Source organism: Motacilla alba, chromosome 1A (genome assembly GCF_015832195.1).
Source record: "Motacilla alba alba isolate MOTALB_02 chromosome 1A, Motacilla_alba_V1.0_pri, whole genome shotgun sequence".
In the NCBI taxonomy this organism is placed as follows: Eukaryota; Metazoa; Chordata; class Aves; order Passeriformes; family Motacillidae; genus Motacilla; species Motacilla alba.
In genome coordinates this window covers 32,738,884-32,752,594 of record NC_052031.1, presented here as the reverse complement: position 1 = coordinate 32,752,594, position 13,711 = coordinate 32,738,884, and the positions used below count along the sequence as shown (strand labels likewise).

The following is a 13,711-nucleotide window of genomic DNA, read 5'->3' as shown; positions in this document are numbered from 1 at the left end:
CTGGAAAGACAGAGCAAAGAATGGACGAGATGAACAGAAAATTCATAAATCTTTTATATTTGCAGTATTTCCAAACAAAACCTCAGACACTGCAGACAATTTCCAAATGAAACAGTATCAGGCACCTTCCTTGCAAATCTTAGGGCATCTGGAAGTATTTTACTCTTTTAAATAGTTTTTACTTCTGCAAGTAACAACAGGTCAATCTAACCACAAATGAAATGTTTACAAAAGGCACAAAGGAAATTAACAGGGGAAAAAAGTCTGCTTCCAAAAAACGATCTGCCCGGTCAGCACAGCTCAAACAGAAGCCCTCTCATCCGTGAGGTTACACAAACACTGAGGCAGGAGGGTGTGACATACCATGACTTCTCCAGTTTCATGCTCACGTAGAACAAAACTGAGCATTTCTGTTTTGGGGCCTGCCACCAAGCGCAGGTAGAGGGGATGTTCTCTGTCTGACAGCTTGCAGGTATAAACTGCAGGAGAAGGAAACCACAGTAATTATCATCTTTACCAACAACGATTCAAACACTTGGAATAACTAATGCTAGCTAATGCTACAAAAATTTCAGAGAGATGCATGTGTAGCCAAAATTTACACACTGTTTATCTATCAGTCTACATACCATTTTGAGCAGTGAGTTTTAGGGGAGAAGCTGAGCAGGTGACTGATGGTGACAGTGCAACACTGCATTTGCACAGGAATGAAATGGCCTCCAGTCAACACAGTACATGCAGGGCAGGGGGGAAAAATAACCCACAAGAAAAAAATACATCACACAGACCTGTTACTCTATCTAAGCATTTATGACATTAGAGCTGTGTATCACTGTTCTGATTTAAGTTCTCCACTTAAAATTTCACACACTAAGTCTAAAAGACAACTCTGCCTGCATGACAGCCAGAAACATCTGAAACTGCTCTCAATGTCCACGGAAGGAAGGCAGATTTTAAGTGCAAGAACACAACACTGGCAAAATGCACCTTTGCCTAAAAAAACCCTTTTCCATCTTCTGGTATTTCCATCACAACTTACAACAAACTCCTAACAGCAGCCAGTGCCCAGGGACAGCCACGTGCACCAACACGTGAGCACAACACGTGTGCCCGTGGTCGTCACCTCGAGAGCAGTCTGCCAGCGCCTCTACCTCACGCATCACAGACACCATGGCTTATCTTATCAAAAACCTGGCCTGTAACTTAATCTCACAACTCTGCAGTGTATCAGGCCAGCTGAAATTTAGGACTTGACAAGGGGATAAAATAAAATAAAATAAAATAAAATGGATTGCAAAGCACAGGAGATCTGTGCAATGTTTTAGCAGGTGACTTTGTCTTGGATGAATTATCCTGAAATACCCCCAGCCTTTTACTGTCTTATCATGCTACTTTACATATGGAAAAAAAGACAAGGTAGGAAGACAGCTACCCCCATTCATCTGACTTCTTCCACCTTGCTCATTTCAAGTATTACTACAGCACAACTCCCTCCCCAAACCTTCCATTACCAAAATGCCACAAGCTCAGTTTATACCTTGATCTTCCTTGTGACAGCGTTTATAAAGTGCAAACTTAGCAGGATTGTCAGCCACAAAGAACTTCTTGAGCAAGGCTTCGATGACTTCCCGGACAGTGTTGGTGCTGCTGATGTGGAGGGTGTTCACACAGCCGTCCGGCAGGTAAAAAGCAGTCTCCTGATTGCTGGGAGCACTCCTCCCCTGGCTCTGCGAGGACTGCAGAGTGATGGGTCTGCAGAGCTCCATCTGCACTTTGATGAAGCCAGTGTAAATCCCATTGGCATTCTGCAAGGAAGGAAAGGCCTGAACTGTAAGATCATCAGCAATGACCACCTGTGACACAGCAGTGCAGCAGGCACATGAAAATCCTCGCAGTGAGCACTATTTAGATACCACTGCAATACATGACATCTCACAGGAAAGGTATTGTTTTTGTAATTCAGACAGTTATTCTTTCTGGAATATCTTCTGAATATTAGTTTTTCTTATTAATAACTACTGAGTATTATTTTTTTCTTAATAATAACTGTTGACTTCTAAGTATATTAGGACCTCATCAAGCAAAAACATACCAGAGGTAAGTTTTCACTTTAGGAGAGGACTATGAAGTGAAAAAGATCACTAATACCAATCTTTAGCAACAGACTTTATGTGGAAATACAGAAGTGATCTCCTACATTTTAGCCATCTTTGTCAACTTAGTCTGAGGCATTTAGATGGTCAAATCACGTTGGAAAAAAACCTAACCAACTGAAAAAACCCAAAACCCAAAAAATTCACCAGAAAACAAAACAAAAAAAAACAACCAAACAAACAAAACCTCCCAAAACTCAAACAAACAAACAAAAACTAAAATTTAAAAAAAAAATTTAAAAACCAACCAACAAAAACCCAGGCAAAACCCCAGAATAAATGCCAATCCAATTAACATCTGAAATTGTTTATTTCAGTTGCTTTTGAAAGACAAAACAGCAAAGCCAATCAAACCTTACTGAGCTAGAAAAATTTTGACAATCTGGTTTTAGGCATAATAAGTCCTAACCCATATGCAAACACATAACAAAGATCTTTTTAGTACATAGTCATACTTACATGGTTTAGGATATAATGGAATTTCAAAATTTCCATATAGACCCACAGGAATATGTCATGTATTAGAAAACTGGACAGCATAACAACTGAATAACAGCTTGCTAAGCAGATAGAGGTGAGTTTTGTTAGTATGGACTTGAGTAGACTGAGCTGAATACTAGACCTGGTTCACTATCCTTGAAAATGAGAAGCCTTATGTATTTCAGTTTGTAATTTGTATGTTTTTGGGGGAAGAAAGTCTCTTCATGCTGAAAATCTGTATGACTACTCTGAAAGTTAAGTATCCTATAATAAATATAGCATGTTTTAACTTTTATCACTACTTGAGCATCTTTATCAAAGAAATCTAAAAAATTTATCTGCAGAAACAAGAAAATAGTATCTTCATTTTTACCATCTGAGCATTTTTAGAATTTGTAAGAAAATCCTGACAAATGTACACCTTAGAGTCAGCTGACTGTTTAAATTAAACACATTTCAAAATACATCAGTTTGTTTTTAAAAGACTTTGTTTTGATCCATGTAAAAGAGCTACAGGGATAAAAAGCATTTCAGACACGAAATTTCATTTGCCAATCTAAGGAAAAGTCTCTTAGAAAATCATTTAAACAGAGAGAGTTTCGTATGTAAGATTCTGAGAATAAAACAATTTACAACGCACTACAAAGTTACAACTCAGCATTAAAAATCACAGTAATTCTATGCAAAACTTACCAAGGTCATCTTTAATTTATCAGTGACAGATGAATTATAGCTTTGTATCTTCTCTTTAACTTCTTCTTTACTGAGATAAACATGAGGTTCTCTCTCCTTCTGAACATCCTTCAAAAACAAGACAGCAGTTTTAAAATACAAAATAAATTATTTTAAGATTCTGGATACAAACATTCTTAGTCCAAATGGTAATTATTCCACAGAGGCTCAACATAACAGTAATTAGCTGTGCAGGAACAGAAAGGATTAACACATTGAGCAAATCAAACAGAACAGGGACTGAAGGGAGATGGCAGGGAGATGGTTTAATCAACACACCCTAAGACACCTGTGCCCTTTTGTTGCCAACTGTTCTCCTTCAGATATTTTGCAGCGGCATGCAAGACAGCTCAGCTCATTTTATGGCTTGATTTTCTCATGTCAATGCCATGCCATCCTGTTAAGAACACTTAAAATTGTCGTTAAATATCACTTGGGGCGCAAATAGGTATTTATGAAGAAAAAAGGAGTACATCTGAAAATAGCAGCACATCCTAGCAAGTAACCCCAACAATCCCAGTGTGTGCCAACAACCGGACAGCATCCCTGCCTTCCAATGTGACAGACAGGATGTTACACACAGGGTCACTGCCTACTGCATAAACCATCAGAAGTAACTCTCCAGATACATAATGTTACACCAACTGCATGTTTTTTTCCATGGGGAAGGCCCTATTAAGATTTTTCAACTGTTGCTTTTACAAGGTTGCTATTGATTTCACGTGCAGCAGTAAAAGAAGACCCTGGAATTGGATTTTTTCCAAACAAACATTTGTTCCCAATCTGTATTCCCGCAGCAGCAAACCAGTGTTATAAATACACTCCAGTTTCTACCACTAGCACAAATGCCATATATAGTATGAAAGAGTTTCAGCTCTCAGCTTTGATGATTTAAGGCTTCAATTAGAAAAGGGAGAAGCTTTGAAGAACCTCGATGCTTTCAGAGAACACCTGAGCACATTCACGCTACAGACAAGCCAAGTCACAGTTCCAGCTGTCCTCCCAAATACATTCCAGTGTAATGTATCCTGCCTGAGAAAGGGCCTCCCTGACTTCAGTGGCCTGTTCTATACCCCACTCTATTGGACACCACTCAGCACAACTCAGCACACATCTCTGCAGGCACTTCAGTTTGCCAGACACTACCCCAAAGATGAGCACATCTGCTGTGGCACTGTAAGGTTCCACTTGCCAGAAAGAATCTGCTGAACTTTTTCTGTCTCCTAATTTAAAATCAAATATTTTTAGCTCTTTTAGGCTTAGTTTTGCTTTTCCTATATGGCATTTCACTAAATGACATGCTGGAGCAGACTTTTTTCCCATAGCTATAAAAAGAAAGGTGTGGTCTGAATGGAAAACTTGAAGCCAGAAACCTTGAATTCTGATCTGGGCTCAGATACTGATTTCCTGCATAATACTGAGAACACACCTTTATTTCGAGATCAGGAAACTGAGGCAAAAAAGGAACACCAGTGAAAGACAACTCTGCCACTAGTTCCTTAAGTACAATTCTAAGATTGTGTAGCATTTTGCACAGTTGCCAGACCCCATCTACTATATTACAAATACCAAATTACCGAATGTTTTCAGAATTCAAGTCTCTATTCTCCCTAGAGAAATGAAGTCTTCTTGCCCTTCTGTTTTCCATCTTCCCTCTGTCCCAAACTGCCCCAAATAATAAAGAAAGACCTTAATTTAAACTGCCAACTTCATCTCCCCAAAGGCTCTTTCACCTTTATAGTGTTCAATCTGGGGGCAAACAAAAGAGGCACAAAGGCAAAAAAGGGGATATTAAAGGGACAGGAAACAGTCTGCAGGCCTCTGACATCTATATGACACATTTCAAGAACCCAAGCTTTGACTTGCAACATTCCCTGTCAGTATAAGTGCAGACAAACTCCTTCACATGGATACCAGCCAAGACCCACCTCGGAGACAAGCACATTGTGGAATTCATACCCCTCCAATCTACTAACAATATTGATACTGAAATTCCAATACTGGACACCTCAGCTTTAATCCTTATTATTAATTCATTTCCAATTGTTCAAGCAGTTACCTACCCTGTTGGAACTGTCACCATGATTACTGAAGTCAACTACAACATCCGCTATTAGTAAGCAAAAACGCTAACTAGGAAAGAGGAAAAAAACCTCACCTTCCCCATGTTGAAATATCAACCTTTGTTTAAGAAAACACAATAAACAATCAAACTACTCCACATTGTGTAACTTCTGTGTACCTCAAGGTTTAATTCCACAAAAATGACTTTTAATAACTGTAGATAACAAAAAGAACCTATTGCCTTTAATGGCAATGGCACAGGGTAAAGTTCACAAGGCTGACATCTAGGAAATTATCTGTATGCATTATTAAGAAGAAAAAAAAAAAAGGACAAGGGAAAAAAAAAAAACCTTGGTGAATTGGTGAGTATGAATAGACAGTAAGAAACTTTCTCCTATTTTCACACAGGAGAGTTTTCATACTGCTCTCGCAAAATGACAGAAGTTTGATCTGGTTAGAAAAGACACCATCCCATGAGATCACTCTGATCCTGGGGATTGCCATGGAAGAAGGCATGACAAGCAAAATTCAAGTACAGCAGCGAATCCCAGCACCCAAGCCAGCTGATTTCCCACAGACTTGCCCTGGTGATGCTCTTGTAGTCAGCCTTCCCAGGTGCAGCTCCACCACAGAGCTGTGGGCCACAAGGCATCACTGGGACAGCTGTCATTCCCTCAAGTGAGTTAGACATGATTCCATACTTGAACATACCACAGGAATGTCTCCCTTCTTGCACTAGCACTAGAGGCTGGACAATTTTGGCAAAGCTTAATTAAGCCCGCAAAAAACACATCCGTGTGTTTACGCAAAAGCGGGGATTACCTCCTTTTGTAGTGAGCGTTCTGCCAACAAATGTACCTCTAACTCATTTTCTAAACAACCAAAGCCTGGGCCTTAATTAATTTCAACAGCATGTAGTTCATAGCAAATCTCTGAACTGAATACAAAGAGGACTACTGGGATTAAATCAAACAAATGGACCCAAATCATTCAATGAAAATTCAACGCATCATAGGCAGAAATGCTGTTTATTTCAGTCATCATTTTCACCCTACTCCTCCATCTTTCACTATCAAGACCACAGGCAGTGAAAAGTGAAGATGTGTCCCAGGAGAGGAAGTAACTCGATGCCCCTGGAAACCTAAGACCAAGATCTTTGTGAATTAATCTGGTGACACCATCCTGCACCCAAACAAAAAGCTCAGAACACTCCAACTACTCATTCATCAGGGTACAACTTCAACCAAGCAAACAAAACTCCTCACTAGTTACACACCAGGACTTACAGAAAATCACATTGCTGTCACACAAACTGCAGAGACAGTAAATCCCACATGACTGCTGCCAACAGAAAGCCAACAAAGGAACAACTCACTGGGTTTATTATGAACAAGAAAACCTCAGCCCACCATGATTCACTGGGTCAGCTGCTCTCATTGAATGTCATTAAGCAGAATACACAGATTTGAGGAACCTGTGTCTTTTAATTTTCCTAATTATACTTAGCCAACATGCAAAGAGAAGCTAACAAGATGTCATACAGGGTTTTTTTTCCTGGCTTTCCCCCCCAACTTTCCTGGGGCTGAACTGCCCTCAGTATACACTGGTACCTAAATTTTGCCATACAGCTTTGCTAGCCACGTTATTAGTTAAAATAGGTAAGTCTTCTTTGACCGGCATACCGAGGTGGGCTGAGGAATACTTAACAAACCCATTTCCCACAGGAAATAGCAGGTCCTTCAGAACAGGACCCACTAAAAGAAAAGCTGTCCCCTGCTAACTCTGCTTCTGTCTAACAGATCAAATTCCACCTAGTTATCTCAGCAGGTAAATTTATTACCTGTGAAGACCTTGAGTCATCCAATACAACAGCAGTACTTCATTCATCTCTACCATGCTTTACAATGTGCTTCTGACATCTTGCTCTTGAAATGGCCACAAAGTGGTTGAAGCCACACCTGCTCAGGGAAAGCAATTGCTCCAAAGGCAGCTGTTTTAAGCTATGGAGCAAGAGCATTTGGGAGGTGAGATTTGGCACAGCTTCTCAGAGCCAGTGCACTGCTCAGACACAAGGGGAGTGTGATTCATCTCCAGGCTGATTCATCTCTGGCTCCCTACAAGACGCCCTGCACACACCCCACAACGGTGCAGGGAATCTGGAAACTGCCTTTCTTCAAAAGTCAGGCCTGGTGATGAGTTTCCTAACCACAGGTCCTTGTATATGTCACAGCAGCAGAGTGAACTATGAGCACAACCAGCAGAGCAGTTCACACTGTGTCTTCTTCCATCTGCCAAGACCCAGATGTTGCCAGGCTTAACAATATCACTTCTGGGCGTTAGTGCTCAAAAAATGAACTTTCTCTATAAAAAAATGCACAAACATTTCCATGCTATTTTTTGTAAAAAATATATAAAATATATAGAACCTGAGCTAGGTTATCTTCCATCACTTAACCAAATTATATTCTCAGTAATGTCTGCCACACCAATACCCGTTTCACCTCCCAGCCCAACTAAATGTTTTCCTCATCAGAGCTCCTGGTCTCCTTCCACTCCCTGATGCTTAATGTGATCTTGCCACTTCCTCACACCAGCACAGATGGGAAAGAAAAAAAATAGTCTCAAGGACACAGTGGAATACACCAGAACTCATGCAGATGACATTCTTGGGTCTAAACCACTAATTTTCTAATCTGAGCTATTAATTTTTAAGAAAATTTTTTTGTCGGTCACAACACTTACAGTGCACACCACTGGCAGCCATTTGTATTAAAGCCATTTCTCAAGTCAACCAAAGCAGCATTTCATTCTCAAACAGAATTCCTAAGCAACAGCTGCCAGTAAGAGGGAAATGAGGCAAGTGCTTTCATTTTCCCAAGGGGAATAGCTGGTCTTTCATTAGAGCTCATGATGCAATGCCTCTTCACAGTTGAGCTTCCTCACAAGAAAAAGAGCAGAAAATGTTTTTTCTTTATCGCCTGCACCCCCTCCATGCTCATCTCATTTATTGTAGCACAGATGTTTAGAGAAGCAGCACTCTCTTTGTAACATTTATGCTGAGTGCAAAGCCCTAGATGAGACTAGCTCAGCATGAATCCTCAAGAAACACAACTAAAACTGCACAAATTACAATTAAAGTCAACTGCAAATCAACTTGTGGTCCCGAAAAAGAAGAATCACATCACATCAGGGGCTTTATGAAAGTTTAAGTCTCACAGTTGCTGCCAAACCCTAGTCCTGCATGCAGTAATAAAGCACTAATAAACTCAACAGCTACAGGCTGCTATGGGATAAGGCTGAGAAAAGGTTTCACAAAGGAAGAAAACTCCAAAATCATCATGAAGCCTGCATCCTCAGGATCCTCGCCTTGAGTCAAATGCCTGGCTTCCCCAAACTGCTACTGCAGCCTTCTATATATGGAGAGGTACAAGAAGGAATCTCTCTTCCATCTAACCTGCTATTTTCACAAAACTTTGAGAAATTAGCATCTCTTGAGGAATGAGAAACCAAACTCATCTTACTATTTCAGCTTGAAAGACAGAGGAAAATACAATGGACAAAAGGTTAAACCTATCCCAGGAACATACATAAAGCATTTTTATGAGAAATTTGAAGAACCAAAGACCTGTGGGAACTCAAGCAATCTTCTAAGACACATCAGTCCCTATCTCAGCTCTCATGTTTCACATTAATCCCACACATACTGTGACCATGATTCAGTCAGATGAATGAAGATGCTGTGATGTTGCTCTAAATTGTGGCCATAAATATTTTTTAAAATAAAACACTGAAGGTTTGAAAATGAGAAATTCAGCCTAATCTACGTTAAAAAAAGGAAAGACTTGTTTAGTCATAAAAATTACAGCTAGTGCAATCCTACTTACATCACATTTGAATTAAAGAAAGGATTTAAGTAAAGTGCTATCATACAACAAAAAAGTCCAACAGAGCATACAGGAAACAAAATAAATGGAATTCTGATCTCAGCTGTTACTCCTACAAGCAAGAACACTCCTTCCTACAGCCTGCCAGCACTCTTACAGGAAAGAAAGGAACTGAAACCTGGCAATTAAACTATTCTGAAACAAGCATTTTACTTCTCCCTCATCCTAACTCTCCTGAGAGCACAGCAGCTTTCCCAGTGACAGTAATTTTTCCTTCTATCCTGGGGCAAGCTTGAACTCCAGATATGTGCTCCTCCTTCATCTGAAATCCTGAGACTCACCAAGCAGGGACACTGGTCACAGCCAGTCAGAGACACCAGCAGCAAAAAGGTGTGAAGACCAACTGGGGGCAGGGTGGCCAAGAAGAAATGTTGTTTTTCTAAGCGGGTTTGCCTGACATGAGTTTGAACAATTATCCTGACAGTCAGAGAAAGTTCAAGAACAGCCCACAACATGTCCTCCCGACAGAGCAAGAGAAGTGGCACCTTCCCAGGTCAGGTGTACAGGGCATCCAGCCTGATATTCTGCCTTCCACACAGCAAAAACAAAGGCTATTTTGAGCAAGCACGTGAGCCTTTTCTGCAGCCTCTCTGCTGGCATCCACAAGTGTGGAAGCAGGAATTCAGAGGGCACCTCCCTTCCGAGTCTGTTCGGCGTCCATTTATGGGCCTGGTGCCTATGCAGGCACAGAAGCCCTTTTCGAACCTGCCAGCATGGCCTGCCTCCACACCTCCTGTGGCAGCAAGTTCCACAAATTCATGATGGCAGCGTGAAGAGGTACTGCCATCCGCTTTAAGATGATCTTCTATTAAAACAGAAGATAACTTCTGTTAAAAACATTGAATGCTCTTTAATCCTAATATGGCAAGACCTGGTAAACTCAAGTTTCACCTTCAGCTTTTCCATCACCTTTGTGATTTTGTAAACCACAATCACACACACCCTTTTTTTCCTCTCCGAAGCGAGGAGCCTTGAACTCCTTAGTCTTTTCTTAAGTAGTTGCTCCATCCTCTCAGTCATTTTTCAGCAGGGAGACTAACCACAAAAATGGGATGTGGGGACCAGACCTGTATCAGATCTTGTGACATAGTGCATCAAAGCTTAGATGCTCTTTGTTTATAAATCTGTGTGCTACAGGTCTACGAAAAATCTTTACTTTTATCCATGATGCGATGTAGTCTCCCTTCCACAGTGGTTACAGAAATCCCCATGCAACACCACAGTTTATAATTTTATCATAATTTTACAAGGTACAGGCATTACAGTTAATAAATACTTGTTACTTTCTAACCGTTTTCAGTTTTTACCAAGTATCACCATGTGGTTTGGCATGCAAATAAAAGCAATGAATGACAAAGTAAAAACATTATGGCTCCATCTGCCCCCTCTGATGTAAACACTCGAATGTTTATATGGTGAATATTTTTAAGTAGCAGAGAAACAAAACAAAAGTTGTAACTTCTCTTTATTCCTTTTAACAAATTATTTTCCTTCAAACAGAGGCAATATAAGCACAGTTCATATTCAGGCATTGTGAAAGGTAGGCTAGAAAACTGAATATATTTGTTGGTGACATTAACATTGGTGCTGAAGTTTTATTTAAGTTCATCATGACATCACCTCTGAAAATCCCTAGTTACAAACCCTGTTGTACCCTACATGGTTGTACTTTAACTACTGGCATGCAACCCAGTTTCAAAAAAGCAGTCATCTGTTTAAAGTGAAAACCAACTGTACAAATAATAGCAACTCAGGCTTAGCATTAGATTTTGTCCCTAAAGACACCACAAATTTTACACAGATTTGAACATTTTTCTCTCTTCAGACTGTGCCATGTTTTTAAAGAAATATATTACATGATTTAAATAACATTTAACAGCTGTTTCAGTTTTGCAAATTTCAGTAAAACTAGATGTAAGAAGTATCACAGAAAGTAAATAATTTCCTTCAGGTCTCCTCTTCAGAAAGTGAGTTTTAACTGCTGGCTATTGAAGCACATAAAGTGTTTAATGAACTAAAATGGATTACCAGCCTCTGTGACCTGTACAACAAAATCAAGCTTTTAAAAGAGTATTAGGAAACGAGCTTATGCAGGATATTGTATTGGAAACTACTTAGTGTATCTTGTAAGTTAAGTATGGTCTGAAGCCCAGGGAACTAATACAAGTAGAGATCAAACAACTAAGTAACATTAGGGCTCTGGGTTACACCACAGTATTTGCATATGACCCTACAATAAAAGAATCCAACACGTTCCATCCAACAGAAGGTAGAAAGAGGTTGTTTACAATGACAACCTCCTAGGTCCTCAACTGCAACTATCTACGTTTTAATTTAGCTGACATTGGAAACCAACCAGCCACTCTTGGGGAAGCGAGCCCCGTGCCAGGCCAAGGCATGGTTTTCTCCCTGTGCTTACTGCCAGCACTCTCCAGTCTGAAGCAAGCTCAGCTGTGGGCCCTGTCTCAGCAGAAGCTGGGTGATGTGCCAGCTTTTGTCAAGTGTGTCAAACACCATTTCATCTTTAGAGCAACAGTCCCTTCCTGGGTTTGGTAGAGTAGTTCTAAGATTGTGTCACCAATTAAATTGTATTTTTAAAACCTGTCTGAACCAAGAAAAGACAAGAACTTCATAACCAGGCCAAGCCTTTAGGGCTGGTGTTAGACAGAAATGGTGAGCCTGCACATGATCACAACAGTCCCACCAACCAAGTAATTTTTGTTTTGGTTTGTTCCACTTAGAAGAAAAAACACAAGCCTCAAAAATGCACACTAACAATTCTCACCTAGGAAATATCACACATTGGCTCTTCGGATATGGAACAACCCTGACAGCTTTCTCTTATCATAGACACTGCAGGGAAAAAATGTTCAGAAAGATGAAGTCTTCTCAAAGAAAGGCTGGGTTGTGGGGAGGATGTAGTACTTTGAAGAACATACAGTCCTTCAAATTCAAAAAGTTATTGTTACTGTCTTTATCATCCTGGCACTGATCTCACATTTGAAGCTTTTCTGAAAGGAAAATGCCCTCCTCTACCGCACATGCCTCTCAAACCCCCACAAGATTAAGGAAGTACAACTACCTATTTTTCAAATGAAGTCTGCTTTCAAAAGGCCTCAAAAGCTTGTAACAATAACCTTAGCAGACTCAGAGAATGCTCAAATTTGTAAGCAATCACTGGTATATTCAGTAATATACCCAACCTCTAAGCCAAAGTAGCAGAACTATATTCTTAGTATGTTAAATATGATCACGATAAAACCATCACATGCATTTACAGTCAACTTATGTAACTGCTGCTTTATGTATATGCAAAACAAACAGAGCTAAAAACTAACTCCATCCAAAATGTAACAGTCTACACTGACTGTGGCTCTACTTTAAAACAAGTTAGGTTTTCACTAAATAAGTCCATAGGAAATATTTTTACACCAACACGATCTCTCTCACTGCAGTTTGTGCAATTAAGTCTCTACAGAGCTTCCACAGAAATATTAAAAAGCAGTCTCTTCAAACAGACATCCAAATTAGGTACTTCTATGGTGCAGACAAAAGGATGCACCCGTGCGGCCTGGTCTGCATTAAAAACTTTCTCCTTCTTTCACAATCCAGAAAATTTAAATCACCTGGCACATTGCATTAACAATTAAAACCATAATGACTGTACCCTTCACTACAGCCTTTTAATTACCACATTTTCTTAAAAATCAGATAGTAGCCAAAAGACATTTCTAAACCAGCATACTATAATCAGCTTTACCTACTATAGCTACTAAAGCTATAGCTTTACCTACTACTGCTTGAACTGATCTGGCAAAAATTCAAGAAAGAAAAAAGGATGGGGGCAAACCCAGCGACCTTGTAGTATAAACTTACATTGACCTTAATGATAAATGATAGGATTTTACCTCTGTTTTGTAACCTCAGCCTTAAGAAGTCAAGTGTTGAAAGAAAAAAAATTAAAACACCTTAGGCAATTATCTCAAAGCTGCAGCAAATATGAACTTTTCAATTCTTTCTCCACCTTCATTCAATTTGATGGGAATTCCAGTTTGAACTTATCTAAACTTCAGGGCTCAGATCTGATTGCTGTTCCAGTAAGAAGGAAAATAAAAGGCTTGGATAACTCTTGGACTCTTTGCTGCAACTCCCCATTTTAAGTTATTCCTCTCATCTTGTGGATGAGGGATACAGTAGAGCATTTATGGCCCAGCTGAGAACAAACTGCTAAAGGCAGTTGGCTGCTGGACCTCTGCCCTCCAGCCCCATGCCACCAGCCATCAAAGCCCATGTCCTAGTGACCTCAAGATCACACTGGTAAGATGGTACTCAATCCTC

The 13,711-nt window shown here is 40.0% G+C and overlaps 1 protein-coding gene across 3 annotated transcripts in view; it reads right to left on the bottom strand.

Annotated features, from left to right (window-relative positions):
- The window catches only part of RASSF3 (Ras association domain family member 3), a 93,578-nt gene that overhangs the window by 2,876 nt on the left and 76,991 nt on the right, over nt 1–13,711 (bottom strand). For all 3 annotated transcript variants that reach the window (XM_038155572.1, XM_038155574.1, XM_038155573.1), the window contains 3 exons: nt 3,327–3,434; nt 1,538–1,805; nt 364–479 (listed from right to left, as the gene is read on the bottom strand). In XM_038155572.1, the coding sequence (XP_038011500.1) occupies nt 364–479; nt 1,538–1,805; nt 3,327–3,434 (492 nt within the window). The remainder of the gene's footprint in view (nt 1–363; nt 480–1,537; nt 1,806–3,326; nt 3,435–13,711) is intronic.